Source organism: Bidens hawaiensis, unplaced genomic scaffold (assembly GCF_021521415.1).
Source record: "Bidens hawaiensis isolate Kalapana, Puna unplaced genomic scaffold, B.hawaiensis_p1.1 tig00010199_1, whole genome shotgun sequence".
In the NCBI taxonomy this organism is placed as follows: domain Eukaryota; kingdom Viridiplantae; phylum Streptophyta; class Magnoliopsida; order Asterales; family Asteraceae; genus Bidens; species Bidens hawaiensis.
Genome location: NW_027491774.1, coordinates 256749 through 282550, shown reverse-complemented (window position 1 = coordinate 282550; position 25802 = coordinate 256749). Strand labels below are relative to the sequence as shown.

The 25802-nt window shown below is 40.2% G+C and overlaps 2 protein-coding genes across 2 annotated transcripts; both read left to right on the top strand.

Moving 5' to 3' along the window:
* The first annotated feature begins 900 nt into the window (after window positions 1-900).
* Window positions 901-13619, top strand: LOC143534557 (altered inheritance of mitochondria protein 32-like). Its single transcript, XM_077029019.1, has 5 exons — window positions 901-1132; window positions 10772-10856; window positions 12297-12596; window positions 12673-12756; window positions 13077-13619. The coding sequence occupies exons 1-5, from the start codon at window positions 901-903 to the stop codon at window positions 13456-13458; spliced, it is 1083 nt and encodes a 360-aa protein (XP_076885134.1). The 3' UTR covers window positions 13459-13619.
* Window positions 13620-14863: 1244 nt separating this feature from the next.
* LOC143534549 (putative glucose-6-phosphate 1-epimerase) lies at window positions 14864-20521 on the top strand. The gene is made up of 8 exons (XM_077029010.1): window positions 14864-14995; window positions 16689-16763; window positions 17510-17566; window positions 17640-17797; window positions 17874-18005; window positions 18124-18226; window positions 18729-18828; window positions 20129-20521. The coding sequence occupies exons 1-8, from the start codon at window positions 14918-14920 to the stop codon at window positions 20344-20346; spliced, it is 921 nt and encodes a 306-aa protein (XP_076885125.1). The 5' UTR covers window positions 14864-14917; the 3' UTR covers window positions 20347-20521.
* The last annotated feature ends 5281 nt before the right edge of the window (window positions 20522-25802 follow it).

Genomic DNA, 25802 nt, shown 5'->3' with positions numbered 1-25802 from the left:
GTCTGACAATATAGATCAATGATCGACCCTTTAAATGCATACATCTTTAGACGTGGTTGGTTTAAAAATAGAAGTGTGCCAGATAGATCCGACAGTTTAAAACGTGACCATTTTAAGTATTTTTGGTTTAAGAGAGTTAGTTAAAGAAATGTTATTAGTAAAAAACAATGTCATTTTGTTCATTATCCCTGTCTTTAAAAATCCTTTGATACAATTATTTAGGTGAAGGTTCATGTACATTTTGATCTTAACATGAGTACGTAGGAAATAATGTCAATTTATTTAAAAATGCGAACGTTCTTAACAACTACAATACCAATATACATAAACAATGACTTATAATAACAAAGAAAAGAACCTAAAAACTACAACAAAAGAATCAAATCAAGAACAAAATAATAACAGCATATACCAGCAAATACTTATAACAACAAAAGAAAACATCTAATAATAACAACAAAATATAAATAATCAAATACTTATAACGTCTCATAATCGAAAATTAACAAATACGAACAAAAAATAGCAGCAAACACCTATAAAAATAAACCTAATTACAACAACAAATTGGTTCTCACCGTTTTTATATTAAGAATAAAATGTATTTGATCCTGTTTTCAATTATTTATCCTCAAAATGCCATTTTATCAGATATTAACTCACTAGCCACTATATCCAAAAACATACCGCGTGCTTCCAAATATTATAACTCACGATCCAAAAACACAAGGTGGAAGTGAGTCCACACGCAGTACTCATCAATAACGACCAAAATCAATTCAATTATTATTCACTCAACCGCAAATGCAAACAAACCCTAAAACATTTCCCGCCATTCAATTTGCTATCTTCTCATACTCCTCCTATCTCTCTGCATCCTCTCGCTTTCATTCCACCTGTATGGCCGCCGTACCGGACAACGGCACCACCACTGTCACTACCGCCGTACCGGACAATGACAAGTTCGGATTCAAACGGCCGGATATGTACGCCGAGAAGCTTACCGGAACAGCTATTGCGTACGACCGGCATGTGATTCTGTGTTATAAGACTCACGAGCTGTGGCCTTCGCGAGTTGAATCGTCGGATGCTCATCCGTTGCCGAAGGTTTTAGCTGGAGCGCTTAAGGCTCGTAAGAGTGACATTCCGGTGAAGGTTAGCGAAGAAACACTAATTGACCCCGGGCAGATTAGGGATAATCTGGGGGTTAAATAGATGTTTCCCACGAGGGGTTAGATCCGGCAAAGATGGTTCTTCTGATGACCTGCAAAACAGACACCGTGAGATCGTCACTGGGAAGGGGGGGGGGTACCTCTTTGTGACCACCCTCCGGCGTGAGAATCAGACTAGATTGCTCTTGAATATAAGTGTATATTAAGAGATTGCTAGAGAAGATAAGATAATATATGGAGATATCAGATGATCATACCATTCCAAGGTGTTGGAGTATTTATAGCCGAAGGTAGGTTTCCAAGAAGGTACAGCCGGCTGAATAGTATTCCTGTTCTGCCAACTGTGGGCTACGCACATGCCATGCTGGTGGTTGGTGGGTAGGCAGCGGCTGATAGTGACCAGGCCGGCTGTGTACTATTCCTTTTCCACCAACTGCAGGCTATGCACGTGCTACGACAGGTTGGTGAGTAGGCAGCGGCTGATAGTGACATTAAGTGATAGAGCATGCTGCTCGTTGTACTGTTGTCAGTGAGCTGTCGCAGCTTTGGTCAGATCTTTTGTCCATACCTCGTCAGGTACAGTACAAAAGATCCTCCAGTAGCGTACGGACTGGCTCATTTGGGCGGGAGTTTTCCCGGCTTTGTGCGGGAGTATTCCCGGCTTGCTCACTCCTTCTTCAGGTGACATTACTGAATTATTTAAGAGTTAAGTGCCTTATGCGTGTAGCCTTGCTGCGCGGGTAGCCTTCCCTGATGGCTAGTATCCGTTACTGCGGGAACAGGCGGAGTACGTCGACCATTGGGAGGCTTTTCCTGCGGGAACAGCTTGCGTACTGCGCGTAAGGACGTCACGTCTCTGAGCATGGTGGGTCCTGCGGATCCAGTTGGTTTCTGCGCAGACGTCTCTCTTCAAGGTGAGTCTTGCGAGTTTAGCCTTTGAGCAGACGTCCCTGTTGAAGGTGAGTCTTGCGGGTTCAACTGCGCAGACGTCCCTCTTTGAGATGAGTCTTGCGGGTCCAACTGGGCTCTGCTGGGACCTACCTCTTCAAGTCCCCCCAGTCCAATGTTCTTCTCATGAATTGTTAATAAGTGAGGTGAACTTTTGGACTTAAGCAAAGGGTTTTGAAAAGGGTTTAGTTTTAAGGTTTTCCATAGGGATTCTTCCCGCGGAAGTCCTAATGTCACATGCAGAAATTCCCGACTTTTCTGCTTGATCTTTGGGTATGATGCGGGTAGGTCTGTAACCTCCTCGCAAGTCAGGAGCGTTGAGTTCCACTTGTGTAGATTCTCCATGAGGTTTTGGTAGTTTTGAACATAGTGATCAATTATGTTAAACAACCAATTCCATCTTGGAGCTTCAAACAATCTAGTTCTCGACGTTCCCGCTATGCGGGGATGTTATTCCCGTTTCCGCAAGCATGGCCCAGAAGATCCTTCTTGGTTTCAATTCCCTGCGGAGTGCTAGGTATGTGAAGGGTTTCGCCTTGACACTGTACCCGCACTCGTCTTATAGTTACTTTACTTCCAAGGTATTCCTGGCTTCAATTCCCTGCGGGTGCTAAGTATGTGAAGGGTTTTGCCTTGACACTGTACCCGCACCCGTCTTATAGTTACTTGGTTGCTGAGGTATTCTTGGCTTCAATTCACTGCAGGTGCTAAGTATGTGAAGGGTTTTGCCTTAACACTGTACTCGCACCTGTCTTATAGTTACTTGGTTGCCAAGGTAAGGGGTATAGTCCCGCTTACTTTTGAATCTTTTTGAATCTTTTTGAAATTCGAAGAGTTGGTGAAAGGATAAGAACAGTCCAAACTGTTGAAACGTCGTCTGACGGTTTTCTTCTGACAGTGTCAGGACGTGCAGGAAGTTATGGCGACGTGACAGTATATGGTCATTCCAGACGCTTTTTCAGGCGCGTGGGCGCGAGTTTTCAGGCGCGTGGCCGCGAAGTTTACGGCACGCGTCCTGTCAACAGCTGTTGCCAGCTTGCTTTTTCCACGTGTCATAGTTTCATTGCACCAGCGTTTTCCTCTCTCTTCCGCATTAAATTCATCGCATTCATTGCGATGAGTATATAAAGGGAGGAGAGGTTACATCTCAACTCACAGTTTCACCTCTCTTCTTCTTCTAAACGATTTCAGGCGAATACTCTAACTTTTCTGTCGAGCATTCTCCTGAAATCGTTCTTCTTTACATTCAAAACATGTCTTCCGTTCATGATCTTGAGGCTACCGCCGAGGAGTCTGACGTGTATGCCGAGAATCCGTCGTCTACTTCTGATAAGGACGATAAGAGTACTGCTAGTGAGTGCCAGTGTGCTCTTACCGTCGACCTGTACCAGTACATTGTTAGGAAGTTCATGCTCGAGCCTTTCGAGCCTGAGTTTCCTAAGCCTCATCAGACGGTGTACGATGCCCCCAAGGGCAAGATAGGGGTGTATGCCGCATTCTTCGTTTATGGGAATCTCAGGTTCCCATTGACGAAGTTTGTGTACCGTGTTTTGGAGAGACACGGTGTACATCTGACGGAGGTACACCCAATGGCGATCGCCAAGATTCGCCATTTTGAATGGGTGTGCCTCATTCTGGGCGTGGAGCCCCATGTCGACCGCCTGATGACCTTCTATTCCTGGAGGTGCATCCAGGGGTGGTATACATTGGTCACTCGGATCAAGGGTTTGAAGATCTGCGCTACCGAGCGCAGTCTTCGGTCTTGGAAGCGGGAGTTCTTTTACATCTCCGCTCGCGTCGTCCCCATAGCGATGACGTTCAAGAACGGGAGAGCTCTCCCGAACCTTCACGCCTCCAACTACCAGGAGGCGGAATGGTTCTCCAAGATTTCCCGGGTCCAGTCTTCGGTTTACCGCTTTGCGGAGTCCGGGATGGTGATGCTCGGTATGAGCCGGGTGTGGAAGGATGCTGGGGCGGAGGCGCCACAGGTTCCCATCGTCCTTGAATACGGTTTGAACTCTATTCCTTACGGTATGCTTCATCTTCTTTGCTGATTTAAAGTTTTCTTCTAACTGTTTTTCTTTTGTTTTCAGAGGGAAACGACCTACAATCGCTCCTGTATCCGCGGGAAGCTGGTGGTCCCGCTCGGATGGGTACCCGTGCTCTTGATGAGAACGAGTTGCCCATCTTGGAGCAAACGGCGGATCGGTTTGTGGAGGTCTACCCGCCGGGCCACCCGATTCTGAGCGCCACGCGGCCAGGTAAGGAGTTATTTAACCCTCGTCCTGTCAATGCTCAAACCTCTGCTGGAATTCCTCTAATTTTGTCATCTTCTGATGAGGAATCCGCAGATGGTCCTTTCTTCACGCGGAAGAAGAAGGCTGCTGGCGGGAAGGGTAAAGTGAAGGTTGCCTCCACTGCCGATCAGTGGAATCGGTCAGAGTCGGAGACCGAGAGTGAAGAGGTGGCGGGGAACCCTGGTGGTGATGAGACCACTGTTTCGGAGGTTGAGACAGCTGTCACCTCCGGGCAACCTAGTACAACGACGGTGACCGGCGTGAAGAGGCCGGCTCCATCGGGTTCGTCCCCGCCTATTCGCACCTTCAAGCTCAAGAGGACTCGTAAGTGTAAACTTTAACTTTAACTTCATATCTTTCCGCCATTATATTTAAATATGTTGTCTTCATGCAGGCGTGGATGCAACCGCATTCCAGGGAGGAGCACCTCTGGACCCATGACGGTAGGTTTAGTCAACCTACCCGAGGCGATGACCCAGGCGGCTGCGCCTGCTTCAAGTGTTGGTTCAGTTGCTCACTCGGTTGAGGCAACTGTTCCAACTGTAACATCATCCCCGCCGGCTGTCAGTGCGATCTTCACGGAATCCTTCACTGAGCCGGCGGTGATATTTTCTGCGGGTTCTTCCGCAGCGGCGGCCACGGTTGTGAGTTCACCTCCAGTGAGTTCACCTCCGATGGTCTCTACCGCAGCGGCTTCGACCGTGCCTCCGGCGCCGGCGACTACCTCGTCCCCCGCCGGTTCAGCAGGTATGTTCGGGGCTTCTAGCCAATCTCTGCCTCCTTCCCATCTGCCTGACCTCTTGGATGGATATCCGTTAGGTTCGGGTGATGGGTTTGGCGGCTACCGGCCTACTGTCGACCCTACAGGTGCGTAGGGTTATTTTGGCCTTTATATATATATTTTTGTTTTTTATCATCTTTTCCTAACTGCTTTTTGTTTTTGCAGTGTCGGATTCGAATGAGGTGTTTGTTCCGCGGTGGAACATCCGCCGGGGAACCACCCTTCGGACGGCTGTGGATTGCGTCGAGTGGGCGCGCCACGCCGCCCCCAGTGGTGCACTGGGAGAAGCTATGTCGAGCTACCACGAGGGTAGGCTGACAAACGAGCTTCGAATTCTCCTTGCCCGGATGCAGCCAGCGTCAAGCTGCTTTGTCGTGAAAACGACAAGTTAAAGGCGGCTCGTATCCAAGAAGTAGCTCAGGCGCGGGCTATCCGGGAGGAGAACAGGAGACTCTCCGCCGTTGCTGCGGAGAAGGAGAAGGCCTTCAAGGCCCTCGAGGTTGAAGTTCAGGCCCGTCTCGAGGCCCGTTTCAAGGCTACCCAAGCTGTTAATGAACAGCTTCAGTTGGCTAAGGAAACTGCACGGAACGCAACTGAGAGGGCCACCAAGGCTGAAGCTGTTGCTGAGCCTCTACGCACTGAGAATGAGGAGCTCAAAGCCAAATTAGAGAGGCTCCAGCAGGCTCATGATGCCTTGGCCATGGAAGATACCAAGAAGCTCCAAGAGATCTTAGACCAGAGGGGGGTGCTTGACCACACTGAGCGTAAGCTAAAGGGCGTCGAAGAGGCTCCAGCCAAAGATGTGTTGCTTGCCAACCTTACAAAGAACGAAGCCGAACGCGCCCGTAATGAAGCTCAAGCTGCCCTCCAGGAGGCTCTGGTTACCAAGGAATGGCTTCTACGAGAAGCGTTGTCGTAGGTATGCATAGCTTCATAATATTTTTACGCTTTTCTTTGTACTTAGAAAAGGTTTTGATACTTGTATTTTTGTTTTGTAGGTTGTGCATCGGGTCTTCACGGACACATCATATGATGATGCCATGAGCGCAGCCCTCAACGCTTCTCATGAGGATGGGGAAAAGGCTGGCTTCCTGCTTGGTCTAGGGTTCGTTGAGAAGGGCATCCCGCCTTCCAACTTCCCTTTATATGATGTGGATACTGAAGCTGTATATGACCAAGCAGTGAACCAGTATGCCGCCTTCCCGTACCCGGTGGTGGAGAAGGTGAACGAAGTTGCTGCTGCTGATGATGGGCTAACCATTCTCAAGACCTTCCTTGAACCGCCATAGCCAACTGATGGTGCGGGTACAAGTGGGTTTGGAGGGAGTGGCCCTGAAGCTTGATCTTTTAAATCCCTTCCCACTGTTAGGATAGATTTACGTCTTTGTATAGATTTATATTCTTGTAGGCGGGTAGATACCCGGCCATTCTTGTAACAGTTGAATTTTTATGGAATATAAATCTTTTGTGCGGGTAGGACCGTCACTCTTGCTTTATAAACGTTATACGACTTGCTCATGCATATTATAGTTTAATTTGGCACTTGTTTTGCCGCATAAACAATATATGATTCGCTTGTGCATACTTTAGTTTAACTTAGCAATTTCTTAAGTACTTTGGATAAGTTAACATTTCAACGTGGCAGATAATAGGTTAAAGGTTTGCTTCCTCTTTCGTGATTGTGCGGGTGAGACCGTCACTTTCACTTAGTAGGATGGCTAAACTTTACCTATATCTGACCTGCGTGGAGGTTTTCCTCATTTTTTCCTTAAGAGATTTTCTAAGTGTTCTGAATAAGTTAACCTTTCGACGCGCGGTTGTCAATAGGTTAATGTTCAGTTTCCTCTATCATGATTGTGCGGGTAGGACCGTCACTTTCATTTAGTAGGATGACCAAACTTTACCTATGACTGACCTGCGTGAAGGTTTTCCTCATCTTTTCCTTAGAAATTCTTGCCGTTTTTTGTGTTTATGCGGGTTTTGCCGCCTTCCACACGCAACGACTTATTTTCACACTTATTTATGCGGTGAATACCGGCATATTAGTGTTTTGGATAAGTTAACCGTTCGACGCGCGGTTGTCAATAGGTTAAAGTTCAGTTTCCTCTATCATGATTTGTGCGGGTAGGACCGGCACTTTCATTTAGTGGGATGACCTAACTTTACCTATAACTGACCTGCGTGAAGGTTGGCCGTTTTTTGTGTTTATGCGGGTTTTGCCGCCTTCCACACGCAACGATTTCTTCACACTTATTTATGCGGTGAAAACCGGCATATCAGTGTTTTGAATAAATTAACCGTTCGACGCGCGGTTGTCAATAGGTTAGTTCGGTTTCCTCTATCATGATTTTTGCGGGTAGGACCGGCACTTTCATTTAGTGGGATGACCCAACTTTACCTATAACTGACCTGCGTGAAGGTTGGCCGTTTTTTGTGTTTATGCGGGTTTTGCCGCCTTCCACACGCAACGACTTACTTCCCCACTTATGTATACGGTGAAGACCGGCATATCAGTGTGGAAAGTTCATAAGTATAAATGTAAGATTATCAGCGTCAATGTGATAAGGAGAATCATTTCCATTAGAAGTGGCTCTGGGCCTTTTCTTTACAAGTTTGGAATTGATCTACATGCAACCTGTGTAATTGAGCTCCCTTCCATGTTCTTGGGATGGGAGTGTCATCGAGCATTTCGAGCCGATATGCACTTGGTTCGTAATCTCGTTGTTTACGCAGTATGTAGTCTCCAACATTGTAGCTGCAGTTTTGTGTTTTTCCCAACTGGGGTTCTACACGCGTTGGCCTGCTCAGCATCCTTTACGCCACGAGGTGTGCGAGTTCTCCATCTCTGACGAATGTCTCGATGATGTCCTTCAAGTCTATGCATTCGTCGGTGGTGTGGCCTTTTGTCCTGTGGAAGTCACAGAATTTGCTCTGATCAGCGTTGTGACGCTCTCGGATTATCGGAGCCTTTGGCCATAGGAGCCTCTCGGTGTCGAAAATCTCGGTGACGCTTTTGGTGAGCGGCGTCCACCGGGGGTTCCGGTTCGACGACTTCCTGTTGTCCTTTCCTCCTAACCGAGGGTGCGAGCCGGATGAGGTGTCGAAGTTTACCCTTGACTGCCAAATACCTAGCTTCCTCTTTTTGTTTAGTCGGGCGGTAAGGACGTTATTTTCTCTTGTTTTCTGGGTGTAGAGGTTTGTGCTTTGGGGAAGATCTCTACCCAGTTGTTTTTCCGTTTCCGCGAAGCGTTTAGCTGCTGTCATGATGGCATCCCATGTGGATGGCATGCCATCTTTACCCGTTAAGGTGCGGATAAGCTCAGGGTCTTTCGAGCCCTGGATGAAAGCAGCGCGAACAAGATCTTCGCTAATACTGCCCAGACTTAGCTTCTTTGAATTGAAGCGCGTGATGAAGTCTAGTAAAGACTCATCTTCCTCTCGGATGCAGTTGAGGATTGTCCATTGCTCTTCAGTGTACTTTCTTTGTTGACTGAAGTGTTGGCTGAACTTCTGTTGGAAGTTTGCCCAATCGTAGATGTGGTGGACCGGTAGACGGTCGAACCACGCTCTGGCTGCTCCAACCAGCGTCATCTGGAACATATAACACCACGTGGGTTCCGTCCAGTTGCTGACGGTTGCCCCCGCTATGAATCTGTTCAAATGATCGTCTGGGTCGGATATACCATCATAAGTGCCGATGTTGGACATCTGTTTGGCACTTCTTGGGGCGATTGCTTCTGCAATGTCCCTTGCAAACTTGGAGGTTCCCGCATTTGCAGCGGTTGGTCTGAAGGTTTTAGAGAAGTCACGTGGGTTTCCACCCGCGTTTTTTGGTTTGAAGGTTTCTCCAAAATTCCTTCTTGGTTGGAAGTCCGTTTCCTTACGCTTCCCTTTTGCCTTATGGCGAGGGTTTACGTCGGTTTCGGATTCCTCCGAATCATCGTCCAAGTACTCGCACTCATTGCTCATGTTGAGCTGTTGTCGAGTGCTTCCGAATTCGTCAGCCTGTTGGAGTGAACGTAAGCGTTCGTCCAACTCAGCTTGGAATTCTTTCTGACGTGCTTCCGCCCACGCTTTAACTTGATCAAGTGTTTGGTGGGGGAACCTCGTCTGTCGTCTTTCCGCCTGGGTATCAATGAATCCCAAGGGATGATTGTTTACTGCACTTGCCCCGGCTCGGGTAACCGGGGTAGTGTTCGTAAAATTTACTGCACTTGCTCCGGCTTGAGTAACCGGGGTAGTGTTCGTAAAATTTGTGTGATCGCCGGTGTTCTTCCCAGTAGCTGGGGTTGTGATTACCGGGATTTCTTGGTCACTCGCTGGCTTTGGCAACGGAGTAACCTTAACCATCTTTCCAGAAGTTTGAAAAAACTGAAAAAGAAGTAGTTCTAGCTTTTATGCACGGATGGCGCCAATGAAGAAACACTAATTGACCCCGGGCAGATTACGGATAATCTGGGGGTTAAATAGATGTTTCCCACGAGGGGTTAGATCCGGCAAAGATGGTTCTTCTTATGACCTGCAAAACAGACACCGTGAGCTCGTCACTGGGAAGGGGGGGGGGTACCTCCTTGTGACCACCCTCCGGCGTGAGAATCAGACTAGATTGCTCTTGAATATAAGTGTATATTAAGAGATTGCTAGAGAAGATAAGATAATATATGGAGATATCAGATGATCATACCATTCCAAGGTGTTGGAGTATTTATAGCCGAAGGTAGGTTTCCAAGAAGGTACAGCCGGCTGAATAGTATTCCTGTTCTGCCAACTGTGGGCTACGCACATGCCATGCTGGTGGTTGGTGGGTAGGCAGCGGCTGATAGTGACCAGGCCGGCTGTGTACTATTCCTTTTCCACCAACTGCAGGCTATGCACGTGCTACGACAGGTTGGTGAGTAGGCAGCGGCTGATAGTGACATTAAGTGATAGAGCATGCTGCTCGTTGTACTGTTGTCAGTGAGCTGTCGCAACTTTGGTCAGATCTTTTGTCCATACCTCGTCAGGTACAGTACAAAAGATCCTCCAGTAGCGTACGGACTGGCTCATTTGGGCGGGAGTTTTCCCGGCTTTGTGCGGGAGTATTCCCGGCTTGCTCACTCCTTCTTCAGGTGACATTACTGAATTATTTAAGAGTTAAGTGCCTTGTGCGTGTAGCCTTGCTGCGCGGGTAGCCTTCCCTGATGGCTAGTATCCGTTACTGCGGGAACAGGCGGAGTACGTCGACCATTGGGAGGCTTTTCCTGCGGGAACAGCTTGCGTACTGCGAGTAAGGACGTCACGTCTCTGAGCATGGTGGGTCCTGCGGATCCAGTTGGTTTCTGCGCAGACGTCTCTCTTCAAGGTGAGTCTTGCGAGTTTAGCCTTTGCGCAGACGTCCCTGTTGAAGGTGAGTCTTGCGGGTTCAACTGCGCAGACGTCCCTCTTTGAGATGAGTCTTGCGGGTCCAACTGGGCTCTGCTGGGACCTACCTCTTCAGTTAGTGTTATTGTTCTGTATATGTGTTTAATTTCGTTATACGTATGTGAATTTGTCAAGTGTTGATGTGTTTTGTGATCGTGATCTGGATTTTGTAGATTTGTTGACGATATGTGAAGGACGTGACGGTACGGAGTTATCGGATGGAGATGTGTTGCTGTTTCCTGAAATGATTAAGTACAGGTAATTGAATAATGAATAGTTAGGTTTATGTCTGATAATTTGCTTTCAGTATAAATAGGATTAAGTAGGATAGGAGTGTAAGGTTCAGTTATTAGCCTAAACCGAAACCACAACCGAAACTAAAGTCATCGGTTAATAACCAAAACCAAACTGTGGCTAAAGTTTTTGGTTAGAAATACTTGTCATGGACACATAAATACATGAAAATGAAGGTATAAAACACTCTGATTATAGCATGATCAAGTATACATGAAATGGAGGTATAAAACTCAAAATACTTGAAATGGAGGTATAAAAGCCAGAAATATATGAAAATATGAATGATTCGGTTCGGTTAATTGAGGGTACAAAAAAAAAGCGATAATCGATATTCGGTTAATTTCGTGCCGGTTTCCTCGGTTTATGGCTCAGTTACTGCTCACCCCCTAGGATTAAGCATCAAAACTTGTGTAGGTATCTGTTTGGAGACTTTCCGCTATGATATATTTATACTTGATCTATGTTATCATGACATGTGAAGAGATTAAAACTTTGCTTGTTTCTTTCGGTTTCCCAGTCTGCTGATAGGAATTACTTCTTAATATAGCTTGTATCTGTTATGATGTTCATGTGTAAGATAATTATCATTGATTTTTATTGCAAATTGCTGTTATTCTAGTTTGTAAACTATACTTGATCATGTTATAATAAGAGTGTTCTTAATATAATGATATCATAGGTTATAAATTGGTATACAATAATCTAAAAACTATGTGGACATTGGATCTTGTAATACCAGTCTATGGATCATGGTAAATTGGTAATCCTAAAAGAGTATCTTAGTCTAAACTTTAAACAAATATATTTTCTGACTTTGTCTCATGGAACTTGCAAGTTGTGCAACACATGACTTCTTACATAATCCAAAGGAAGTGTTTGACTATTGTAGTTTGGAATGTTTTTTTGACTTTTTGCCAAATATACGAAAGTACTCTTCGACGGATCAACTCAATCAATTATTAGCAATGGTTACCATCGAAAAAACAAAAAGAAGATTATGTGACATCCTAAAAGGAAACCAATCCTTTTTGTGGGACAGAGTAAGTATGTTAAAAGAAACATAAAAGACTATAAAGTGAGACGGTGCATAAAAACAAACACTAACAAACATCTTCAGAGTAAGTATGTTAAAGAAACATAAAAGACGGGATGGGGCATCTAACAAAAGTTGTCCCAAAACTATAAAGTGATAACTGATAAGATATATAGAAACAAACACTAACAAACATCTTCTGCAAGCTTTAATAAGTGAAAAAAAATAGTACCAGGTGGACCATTATATGACATACCACATGCTTTTAGGAAACGGAAACGTGGGGCGTGTGATATACTGATATGATGATTGTTCTGTAATTCTAAAGTGATTAAGCGGATAACTTATTGAACTTTCTGTGATTAAAGGGGGTTAAAAGAACCGGACATTAACAGCTTTGTGGATGAAGTCATTGTGAATAGAAAACTTTGGTCCGCGGGAGTTCAGGAAACAATGATGGGTACACACGTATTCGTATGTGCGCATAGCAGTCGAGATAAACGGTGTGGCTTTTGTGGGCCAATTTTAATCAGTAAGTTCAAAGAGGAGATTGAATTACGGGGACTGGATAAAGTGTCTGTGACTGCTTGTTCACATGTCGGTGGCCACAAGTATGCAGGAAACTTAATAATTTGTAATGTTCGAGATAACAAAGTTTGTGGTCATTGGTAAGATAAATTTGTTTCCCTGGATTCGTTTATTTGTTTGTTTGTATGCATTTTAAGGATTTTTTATTCGTTTTAGGTATGGTTATGTTACCCCGAGCGACGTGCCTGAATTGCTCGATAATCACATTGGAAAAGGTGAAATCATTGATAGGATTTGGAGGTACAATCTTATTGTCTTGTTTTCTTTTAGTTATTTAGGCTATGTGTAGTGGAGGGGCTACAAAATGGGGCGTTTTGTGTCATGTGGCGCCCAGTCAGCAAATTGTGGGTTTTTGTTATAGGGGTGTAGTGGTGTTGTAGCCCGTATATATGTATGTATATAATGTATATATATCACAAACACATTTGAATATAATAATAATAAAATAAAAAGATGGAGGGCGACAAATATTCCTCCCCCCTCCCCCCCATATCGCCCCTCAAATTCGCGCCACTACGGATAGCCTAATGTTTGTAGATATTCACTTTAATCAATTGCAGGGGCCAGATGGGTGTTTCTTCGGCCAAGAAAAGTCAAAACAAAAGTGAACCGTCTACTCCAAACGGAAACGACTTAAAAATGATTGACCAGGTCCAGGTCGAGGACTGGGACCGGGACCAGCAGGCAAGCCGCACCGTAGAAGAGAAAGAAAACAACGGCGGGTGTTGTCAAGGCGCCAACGGGTTCTCATGCTGCAGATACGAAAGAGACAAAACCGAAACCGAAACCGAAACCGAAACCGAGAAAGGAAATAAAATAATGACTAAATTCGATATCTTTACAAGAAAATGGGAAAAGCATGAGGTTTTTACAGCTGCTGCTGTGGTTGGAGCTGTGGTGTCTGTTGCATTGGCCTATAGCTTTTTTAAAAGGTTAAGATGAGATGTGGTTTTCAGTCTCTTATTGGTTTGATTGGATTTGATTATATATATTTGTGTATATAATCACAAGGGTAAAAGTAAAACAAACTTTAAACGAATGTACTACTGGAAGTAAGTACCAACGACCACATGTCATGTATTTTCCGTTGTGTACAGTATTTTATATGTTTTCATCAATTTTATTTATATGTTGTGATTGAAATCTTATTTTAATCCATGTTCTTGCCTGTGATTTAGCCAAATTGTTTTGCATTAATACATAGTGAAGAGAGATGATCCTAAAAAAATGGAATCAGGTCGGGTAGAAGACAACAATCCCGAACATTTGGAATTGGGATCGTAAGAGACGCACATGAACCTTTTATACATGACAGGTGGTGTGGAGTGCATGCTCAAGCAACCACCAATCATATTAAAGGAAAACGGTTATAACCTAATGAGAGGACCACTTCTATTTGCCAGTGACATATAGCAAATTAGCAAATACCTTGTATGTTATCGTGTTCATTAATTGCCTCAACACTCTCATTAATCGTCTTAGGTTGAAAATCGTACTTGAATTGCATGCTTATGCTTGACTCAATATAAGTTTCTCGTCCCTAGTCTCAAATACATATTTTCAAGACCTCATAAGAGTTCAAGTTTAGTCGTTATGAGCTCGTTCAATAAATTTGATTACATCGACAACATGTTTGATAAGAATCCAAATCCGATAAGGATTTGAGTCAATTTGAGCTTGATTACCTCTATTAAACCTGACAACAATTCAATAATGTTCGAAAAATCACGTGAAGGACACAAAGTTTGACACTTTGACCATACCTCACCTGAAAAAAGTTGATAGGGATGAGCTCGGTACCGGTACTAAAAATATCGATACCGAAAATCGGCAAAACAGGTACTATTTAAAAATTGATAAAATATTGGTTCCGTACCGTCCTGAAACCTAAAAAACAGGTACCGAATTGAATGACAACACCCAGTTTGATACCGATATTCGGTATCATTTGCCCATCCGTCATCGCTAGTTTATGAGAACCGTTTATTTAAAAAAAGGAATTAAAAGCCACAGTGTCAGAGTTGGTGGCCTATTCTCCAAACACGAAGCTGATCGATTCCGTTAATTAACATTAAAATAACCAAATCAAATTATTATTATTATTATTATTATTATTATTATTATTATTATTATTAATCCTAACATTTATAATTAACATAACTCTTTTCGATGGTGACACCTTTTCTTTCATCCCATTTTGTTATTATATATACATTTGTAACTTATTTAATCGATGGTCGAAATCATGAAATACGCGGTGTTGTTCCATTGATTCTATTCTATTTATTCCTCTACCGTTTTCAAATTCCTCCTCATTTTCTTTCGTTTTATTATTATTATTATTATTATTCATTCCATTTCCTCTCAATTCTTCGTTTATTATTATTACTCTGATCCATCGATGGCTGTTAATATCATCAACGACGGAGATCGATCGCCACGTATTCTCTTACGTGAACCTACCGGATCAACCACCGAGGTTCGTTCGTTATTATATATTCTCCGATAACGCGTTTTTGTTATAACTGAATTTGTTACGTTATAACTGTTTATGCAAAATTTGATTGAATGAGATGTTTTCAGTTAGCATTGTTGTTTTGGGTTTGAATTTGATTATGATGAACACGATCGTAATATGTTATTGTTAGGATTGGTGAAGAAGTTTTGGTGTTTCGGTTTATTTTAAATTTTAATTCACGTGTTTGATGAATAATTGATGATTAATGAAATAACCTCGTTGCAGCTACGTGTAAAATTGTTGTGCTGTGTTTATCGTTATTATATGTTTTCCGTACTGCGTGATATTTTATTGTTAGGATTGGTGAAGCCTTTGGTGTTTCGTTTATTTTAGTTCATGTTATGAATAATGTTATAACTAATAGATAACCTGGTTGCAGCCGGTGGACGTATTGTAAAATTGTTGTGTTGTGTTTATCGTTATTATATATTTTCCGTACTGCGTGCTATTTTATTGGTAGGATTGGTGAAGCCTTTGGTGTTTCGTTTATTTTACTTCACGTTATGATTATGAATAATGTAATAAATAACCTGGTTGCAGCCGGTGGACGTATTGTAAAATTGTTGTGTCGTGATTATTATTTTCTGTAGTGTGTGCTCGATTGTTTGTGTGTTTATGTTATTGTTAGGATTTGTGAAGCCTTTGGTCTATTTTAGTTCACATGATGAATAATGTAATAAATAACCTGGTTGCAGCCAGTGGACGTACCGTAAAATTCTTGTGTCATGATTATTTATTTTCTGTACTGTGTGATATCATTGTTAGGATTTGTGAAGCCTCTGGTCTTTGGTCTATTTTAGTTCACATGATGAATAATGAAATAACCTAGTTGCAGTTGGTGGATGTACCGTAAAATTCTTGTGTCGTGTTTATCGTGGATTCGTGGTTATTTATTTTCTGTAGTGTGTATATCGTGTGCTCAATTGTGTGTTTATGTTGTTGTTAGGATTTGTGAAGCCTTTGGTCGTTTATTTTAGTTCGCATGATGAATAATGAAATAAATATAACCTGGTCGTAGCTTGTGGACGTAGGTCCCACACTATACCCAACGCTGTAGAATTCTTGTGTCGTGTTTATCGTTATTATATATTTCTGTTCTGTGTGATATTGTGTGCTGGATTGTGTGTTTCTGTTTGTTTCCGTTGCGCCACTTGATACCTAACAGAAATGGATCTGCATCTATGTATACTTTGCAATGACAATGTGTGTTTGTAAGTAAACGACTCCGAAGAACGATAAGTTTGTTTTCAGTAGGATCGATTTCACCATTCAAAAGGGGGTGGCGGCGCAGCTTGTTGCCCGCTTACCTACCTCTCTATTGTAATTGGATCATTTTATTTGTTTTTAATTAAAAAGTACATGATTACTTGAAGTGTTAAAAAAATGTTTGTTTATGAAACTTGTTAAATTCAAAGTTCTAGGGCATATTGAGTACGATAATGAAAGGCTGGATGGATGCCTTACTTTGTATTTACTTCTTTACCAGTATTCCATAGCTTTACATGTAATATACCACATTTATACTTTATTGGAGAACAAGTATTTGCAAAGCATCATCATTAAAATTTACATCATAGTTTGTTTCTTAGATGAAATTGGAAGATACTCTACTCTGGTTAATGATTTGGATATTTATGTTTTTTTTATCATTTAGGTGCTCTTGTATGGAGGTCAAGTTGTTTCTTGGAAGAATCAACGCCGAGAAGAGCTACTTTTCATGAGCAGTAAGGTGAATAATTTATGTAGCTATGTTTCAGTACTCTATTAATATGTATGTTTCACTCGTATCATTATTGTAAATGTGCATTTGTATCTTTACAATTCACCACATCTTATAAATAAAACTCACAAATTACATATTTGTGTAACTTAGGGCATAGTAATCACTCAACAAATGGATCATGTTAGTTATTAAACAGCAAAAATCTGTAATGAATCGAGATACATGAATTAACGACTGAGATAGATATTATAAACAGTTTTATACATGTTTTAAGAGAATGAATCACACATTTAAGCTGCACTTTCATGATTAATATTCAAAAGATCTGACTCGGGGCCGTCTCCGAGAATTTAAATACCTCGTCGAGCCAAAATAAAAAGGCCTGTAGGCCTTAACGAAAATTTTTTATTCGCTAATGTACATGAATAAAACTTTTATCAACCGATTTATTATAACCATAAACCATTCTGAGCATGTAATTATCTCATAAACCATTGCAAATAACCTTATTTTTAACACAAAAAAACATATGTATGTAATATGTATAAAAAAGTTTGTGCCCCCGAAACTTATGTTCCCCGGCCAATGGTGTGGCTCGCACACCCTTCGAGCGTCCCCTGAATTTCTGACTATGTGCAAGAAATTGTAAGTAACCGGCTACTGCATATTAAGTATTGTTTTTGACTATTTCTCCTACACAAATCTTCTCTGGATATCGTTTAATATTAACTACTGAAAATTACTGTTTGCAGGCTATTGCTAAACCGCCAAAGCCCATTAGAGGAGGCATACCTATTTGTTTTCCGCAGGTTTGCATTTAACCGAACATTATACCAACCGTCTAGATAATCTAGTTATTAACCTTAATTCACATCTGCAAAGGTTGCAAATTTCGGTACACTGGAGCAGCATGGCTTTGCAAGGAACAGGTTATGGTCATTAGATGAAGACCCTTCACCTTTGCCTCCAGCTAACAACCAATCAATGGTAGATATTGTACTGAAATCGACAGAAGAAGATCTGCATACGTGGCCTTATAGGTACTTTACATGATTACTTGTAATATTTGATTAAATTTGGGAGTTAAATACTTGTTTCTACATGGATTTCTTTTAGATTTGAGTTGAGGCTTCGTATCTGTGTCGGTCATGAGAAGCTTACTATAATCCCTCGTGTGAGAAACGTTGACAGCAAGGCATTTTCGTTTACTATCGCACTGCGTAATTACTTTTCTGTGTCGGATGTCAGGTTTGACTAAGTCAACTTTCAACTGTTACTATTTTAAACTGACCATCAAATGTAGTGGCATCAATTGATAATTATTAATCTCTTCAAATTGGTTTCGGGATGCAATTTTAATTTGCAGTGAAGTACGCGTTGAGGGCTTGGAGACACTCGACTATTTTGACAATCTGTTAAATAGAGAGAGGTACACAGAGCAAGCAGATTGCATTACCTTCGATGGCGAGGTAAGATATCTTTGCATTTTTACAAATGGGTCGGTTTTACTTATTGCGGTGCGCGCATATAATGTATATATGTGTGAACCCTCGGGTGGGCAAAAGTGAAATTGCACTAATTTTGACGTTATTTTACTAATCTCGTGAAAATAACGTTAAAAGTGGCGGAAGGTTAATCAAGCATCATGTGGTGGCGTTGATAGTCGAAAGACAAGGGTACATGCACCAATCAGCCGGTGTCCCGATGATTTGAGTGCTATGTGCCTTATGTCCAAGGCTTGATGCAAAACCACTATCGAGCTGGGGGTCTCACCGGAAGCAGCCTCTCTATCCCTATGGGGTAGAGGTAAGGCTGTCTACATCTTACCCTCCTCAGACCCTACCATAGCTTTGCTATTGGTGGGATATACTGAGTACGATGATGATGATGATGATGATGAAATCTTTCATGGGTCAAACGGGTTGTAATCATATTTCACAATGTTTTAACTGTAACGTGTTCTACTTTTAGATTGACCGAGTGTACTTGAGCACGCCTACTAAGATTGCTGTGATAGACCATGAGAGAAAGAGAACGATTGTGCTACGTAAAGAAGGCATGGTGGATGCAGGTTTTTCTCGTATTCTAATTGGGTGCTACTATAGATACACCACCCCACTTGTTAAACGGGCCGTATGACTTTTGGCATAACACACCAGTGTCATATCAGTTAGTTTCAGTCAAGTTAAACGAGACGTAAAAGGTCATACGGGCCGTATAACATTTTGTCATAACACACCACTGTCATATCATTCAGTTTCAGTAAAGTTATACGAGTTGTATAATGTCATATGGAACGTATAACTTCTAGCATAACACACTACTGTCATATTAGTCAGTTTCAGTAAAGTTATACGAGCCGTATAAGGTTACACGGATCTTATAACCTCTGACACAATCAGTTTTGTAAAGTTATATGGCTCTTAGGCTATGTGTAGTGGAGGGGCTACAAAATGGGGCGATTTGTGCAATGTGACGCCCAGTCAGCAAAGAGTGGGTTTTTGTTTTAGGGGTGTAATGGTGTTGTAGCTCAATATATATATATATATATATATATATATAGGATGAGTATCATTATAGAACTGTTAAATTATATATATATATATATATATATACCAACCCTATATATATAAATATATATATAGGGGAGGGTTAACCTAAAAACAAGTAGTTTCCTAGGAAGACTAGAAATAAATCATAGCCATTGTATCATATCAATCAATGGTTGAGATTTAAAATTACTAAAAACCGCCATAGTTTCCTAGAATTACTCTTTTATCATTATAACCGACATAGTTTCTTAAAATTATTCTTTCACCATAGGTTTTAATGTCAAATGTCAAAATTCTATTGGTTCTTACCATTCCTAGGAAACTACTTCTTTATATTTGAACCCTTTTCTATATATATATATATGTATATGTATATATATATATATGTACACACACACATATATTACACACACATATTATTATTATTATAATAATAAATCAACAAACACATCCGATGACAAATAGTCATCGCCCCCCCCCCCCCTTATCGGCCCTATTGTCGGGCCGGGGGGGGGGGGTGTTCCCTTGAATCATCGCCCCTCCAATGTCGCCCACTACGGGCAGCCTTATAACCTCTATCACGAGAGACTACTGTCATATCAGTCAGTTTCAATATAGTTATACAGGTTGTATAAAGTTATGCGGGCTGTATAACTTTTGCAAACCACCTTAAACGATTTGTATAAAACCTTATTTTATTTTTATTTCTATACGTATGTGTGCGTACGGCCTGGCCCTTCTAAATCCAACACTGATTTTCATAAAAGAAATAAGCCGGTTTTCATGTATTTAAAATGAAAATGTTGCATATTTTATCAGTTGTGTGGAATCCTTGGGACAAAAAGGCAAAGGCAATAGTGGATTTGGGCGACGAAGACTACAAAAGCATGTTATGTCTGGATGCTGCATCAATCGAAAACGCAATAACCTTAAAACCGGGTGAAGAATGGAAAGGTCGCCAAGAACTTTCCATCGTGTCTTCTAGTTATTTCAGCGGCCAGCTCGATCCCCAAAAGGTTCTTCACGGCTTACGCTAATTTCATCGTTATTTTTCCAAATATATAGAGGGATAAATGAATGTTGCATTTTTGTCACCAGCTGGTTTCATTAGATCATCTTATTATTGTTTTGTGCAATATGTTCATGACATTAAATCCTCAAATGTTATTCAAACTTTGTTCATAATATTCGTCTTCTTCGGTTATGTAAGAGCGACACGTCTTGTTGCAGTCTCTAGTACAGTTGCCATGAAATAATTACAGCTAGCTTTACAAAATCGATAGTTATTTTGGTTTCGTTACAAATGTTGTTTCATAAGTGCTTAAATGTTTCAATTCATCTATGGACTATGGTCTAACCGCTCACATTTTAAAACGGGTCCTACTAGGGACACCCCACACCCCTTATACGCCCCCGTATAGGATTATACGGGGCATATATAAGAAAGGGGGTAAACGCTCGTATAGCTCTATACGTATTGGTGGTTTTTTTTTAATAAAAAGGGGCGGTGTTCTTAGAAAACCCCTTAAAAACACCCCGTCTTTTTCACATTTTAACCATTTTAAGTCTTCCAAACAATATTTTACTTGCCAAATGTGAATTGACATCTTATAAAACAACAAAGTTGACTACTTTATATAAAAAGTACTTTTAATATTTTATATATGCTTTTAAATTAAAAATCTTAAGTTAATATCTAGTTGTTTAGGTTTTTCATTTTAAACAAAATATAAACGTAAATAAATGTTGTGTTTGGATAAATATAAATTAAATTAACGTGCTAACTGTGTGAATTAAGTAGTGTAATTATAGTGTGAAGTAATTAAAACATAGTGTAATTACTTACTTGATTCGCATAGTTAGCACGTTTTATTAGTTTGTACGTTAATTTTCACCAATAAATGCTTATTTTATGGGAAACAGGATCAAATACATTTTATTCTTAACATGAAAACGGTGAAAAACAATTTGTTGTTATGATTAGGTTTATTTTTATAGGTGTTTGCTGCTATTTTTTGTTCGTATTTGCTAATTTTTGATTATGAGACGTTATAAGCATTTGCTTATTTATATTTTGTTGTTATTATTAGATGTTTTCTTTTGCTGTTATAAGTATTTGTTGGTATATGCTGTTATTATTTTGTTCTTGATTTTGATTCTTTTGTTGTAGTTTTTAAGTTCTTTTCTTTGTTATTATAAGTCATTGTTTATGTAGATTGGTTTTGTAGTTTGTATTGTTTCTTACGTTCGTATTTTTAAATAAAGTGGCATTATTTCCTACGTACTCATGTTAAGATCAAAATGTACATGAACCTTCCTCTATTTTATAGTATCGCAACACTAAACTATCTACATTTATATAATGCTCTTTCTTTGTTATATATAACCATTGTTGTAAAAATCGCTAGTCGGATGGTGGGTTAGAGACTAGTGATTAATCTTATTGAAATTTATATGTAAATTCAGATATACATATATATTACAAATTTCATGTATAAATTTTTTAATTTTGATTATTTTTTGAACACACGGGGATTAATCGCATACAAGTCGGTAAGACGACGACTATCGGTAAGACGACGACTAGCGATTAACAGTCAGGGATTAATTGACCCATAGTATAGTTTTTTACAATAATATTGTTAATATAACCGTATAAAGGTAAATAAAATTGTTCAACCACCATATCCATGAATAAAACGAGGCTGCTAAAATATCTGAAAAAAATGGTAAAATGTCAAAAGTGGAAGGCCCACACTTTCATCCACCCACGGTCAAAAGTGTCTACACATAATAATAATAATAATAATAATAATAATAATAATAATAATAATAATAATAATAATAATAATAATAGAGGTTATTACACCGACATTGATGTAGTTTAACCATATTGTAACCTTAACAATTCTAATATTTAAAAGCTACGTTGATAAACATGTTAACACGAATATTACTCATTATTTCACAACTAGGTTCTTGGTCACGACTCGTAAATATGTTAACCCGTATAAGGGTTTTTAAAAGCTTCACATTTTGATTTTGATGATTAATTGATATAACACGACTTGATTTTAAGTGTGTCTGACACGAACATAAAATTACGTATTTGTCCTGAATATGCGGGACCTTTGGGAATTCTTCAAGCTTTAGCAGATGGTACCAAATTACTTTTCAAAGAGAATCTTCTTCCATCTAGAGGAGATACTCGTTTATTTAGTATTGGACCATCTATAGCAGTCATATCAATTTTATTAAGTTATTTAGTAATTCCTTTCGGTTATCACCTTGTTCTAGAAATAAATACAAGCATCTAGTTTGATTTCCCTTATTCAATCTGTCAATATGAAATTCTTTAACCCGTCAACTTGACACGATTTACGCCCTAGTTTAAAGGGACAGCAACAGTTTAAAAGCACAAAACTAGGCGTTGAGGTTGGGTTCAAAGTTCTTTAAAATACAATTTGTTTTACTTCACTTTCTTCTCATGACCTTATCAATATAAGATTAACAAAATCCTTTAAATTTTTTAAGCTTACACCTTTTTCAAAACCAATATGGAATAACAACTTTCAGATTTATTAGAAGATAGTGATTACTTAGGTTTTCTTATTTTGCTAGCAAATGGGTTAAGTATCATGTGCAACACGAATTTAAATAAATGAATTTATTCAAACGAGGACATAATTCCCAAAGTGTTAACAAATTTATAATCTTCAAAGTGATTTAATCAATGAGAAAAGATTATTTTAAAAGCGGTTTTATATAATCTATTTTAGTATGTTATATCTAGATTAAAGCACACCATTTTTAATAAGTTTCGAAATGGGTTGGTTGGCCAATCAAGTTGACGTGAAATCACTTTTTTCTTGTTATTTGATTTATAAATTATAGTGCATCGGCTTTGATCTTTTATACAAACAAAATTCAACATATTTAACCTATTTGAGATAAAATCAGTGTTTTAAAAATCGGACCGAACCATCCGGTCCAACCGAGAACCGCCAAAGCCACCAGTCCAGTTACATGCAAATAAACCAAAAATAAATAAACCTACTAGTTATTCGCAAATCGGTAAAACCTGCTTTTAACCGACAAACATTAAAAAAAGTTTAAACTGTAACGCTGAACACAACAATCATGCATTGCTAAATAATAAGTTTGATGCAATGTCTTTTATAATTGTTGGCTTTTTATTTGTAAAGAATTGTCTGGCTTTAAATACAGACATGATTTGGTTAGGGATGTTCTGTGTGATGTTCTTAAACGGTCAGGGATTTCTGCTAAAAATGAGGTCCCTGTTAACTTTCTCACGGATCCTCTTGAAGGGAGGTCCACTTTACGACCAGCTGATATTCTTGTGTTCGGGTGGACATGGGGGAAACACGCCTGTGTGGATCTTACAGGAGTGTCTCCTCTTGTTGGGCTCAGGGACCGTGGGTTTGTTGTGGGTCAGGCTGTGTTGAAGGCTGAATCGGGAAAAGTTGTTAAACATGAGAAAGCTTGTTTAGATAATCAACATGTCTTTCTACCATTTGCCTTTGATACATTTGGTTTCCTGACCCCAGAGGCTGTGAAATTTTTGAGTAGGGTTCAGAGCGTCGTACACGGAACCTCTTCAGCTTCTAGGTCCCAAAACTTCGTTTTAGCAGGATTGGCTTTGCTATTCAAAAGGGAATTGCGTCGAAGCTTGTTGCCCGTTTGCCTACCACTCTATTGTAATCATTTTATAATAAATTATAATGAAATTTTAATTATATAAAAAAAAGAGATATAATTTTCTTTTGAACTTTAAGATGTCAAGTGACAATAATGTAATTCAATTAGATACCTAGCTAGTGATAGAGGTGCATAAAAAACCCGAACCCAGAACCGGACCCGAAAACCTGGAATAGGTTTTTCTTATAGCCGGGTTTTTAATACCTGAACCTGTACCCGACCCTACACGTAGGGTACGGATATGTATGCATTTCAGTACCAAAACCCGTACCCGGAACCGACCCGATTTGTACCGGGTAATACCCGAAAACCGGAACCGGTTCCATACCCGAAACCGGGTTTTCCAAAACCCGAAACCGGATTTATCAAATATCCGATCTATACCCGAAAAATACCTTAAAAAGACCCATAAATACCCCTAGAAAGTGTAACTCTCGTAAAAAACTCAATCTATACCCAAAAAATACCCGAAAAAAACCCAAAAAACCCTGAAAATAGGGTCTTTTCAATACCCGAAAATAGGGTATTCAAATACCCGGTTTTAGAATACCCGGTTCTATACCCGACCCGAACCTGATGCATAGGATACGGTTTTTAGAGACAATACCCGGACCCAAACCCGACCCGGTTATTTCCAATAGCCGGCTAAATAATTAAGTGAGTAGGTAAAATATTTAATTTTGGGGGCTAAATTTACACAGGCTAAGAAGACGGCTAAGTGAAGCCAGCTAAATATTTAATAGAGTTGGTAAGGTTGGTAAAATATTCAATTTTGGCGGCTAAATTTACACCAACTAAGAAGACGGCTAGTGAAGCCGGCTAAATATTTAATAAGGTTGGTAAAATATTCAATTTTGGCGGCTAAAATTAGACGGCTAAATGAAAAAATTGAAGACGGCTAAGTGAAGCCTTAGCCTACAAGCCGAGTTGGAGCCGGCTAAGAAGGAATATTTGGAGCCGACTAACTAAATAAACACGTATCCCGAAGCCGGCTAAGAGTCAAAGATGCCGGCTAAATAACCATAGATGTAGGCTAAGTTTAGCCGCTTTTGACACGTGTCGAATTTTTATTGGTTAAAGGTGGGACCCGTTTACTTTTTATAAAATTCTGTGTCCATAAATTGGAGGCTAAGGCTTAGCCGCCTTAGCCGGCTTCGGTGACGTGTAAGTTGTTTATTGGTTAAAAAACCAATGATTGGAGAGATGTAGGCTAAACAGACATATCTATTTTGGTAAATTATTGGTCAAACTTGTCTATTTTTGTAATTTTTCCATTTTTTAATACCCGATCATACCCGAACCCGGTTTCATATTTGAAACCGGGTTTCTGAAAAACCCGTTTTATGCACCTCTATGCTCTAGCTAGTGACACACACCTTCTTTTTATATACTATATTAACTTATTAAGGATTTTAAGGATATCGTTTGACCCGTTTGTAACTTGTAAGTCAATGATTGAGTTGGAAAAGTCATAAAAGTCCAAAACATAAACAAACATAGGTTTTTTTATATTGTTAGTGTGAAAAGAGAAATATAAATAGATTTAATAAGCACCGACATGCCTTTTCAAACCAACCTGTTTTGTTTTGTCAAACTTGTTGTTTCCAGTCGCCAATGTAAAAATTGTCATATGGTTTGAATAACTGCTTTTGAGTTTCAAATTTAACTTATACATACACATATATGAACACATTCGTTTTGTAGCCAATGGTACGTGGACAACCATAAGAACCACATAAGTCGAGTGCTCGTGTGTATTTCGTTTTGATAAAAT

Coding starts and splice junctions, on each gene's coding strand:
- LOC143534557 (XM_077029019.1), top strand. CDS start 901: ATGGCCGCCGTACCGGACAACGGCACCACCACTGTCACTACCGCCGTA. Junction 1,133..10,771: donor AGCTGGAGCGCTTAAGGCTC/GTAAGAGTGACA, acceptor TGGATTTTGTAG/ATTTGTTGACGATATGTGAA. Junction 12,597..12,672: donor AACAAAGTTTGTGGTCATTG/GTAAGATAAATT, acceptor TATTCGTTTTAG/GTATGGTTATGTTACCCCGA.
- LOC143534549 (XM_077029010.1), top strand. CDS start 14,918: ATGGCTGTTAATATCATCAACGACGGAGATCGATCGCCACGTATTCTC. Junction 18,006..18,123: donor TTTTCTGTGTCGGATGTCAG/GTTTGACTAAGT, acceptor TTTAATTTGCAG/TGAAGTACGCGTTGAGGGCT. Junction 18,227..18,728: donor GCATTACCTTCGATGGCGAG/GTAAGATATCTT, acceptor TTCTACTTTTAG/ATTGACCGAGTGTACTTGAG.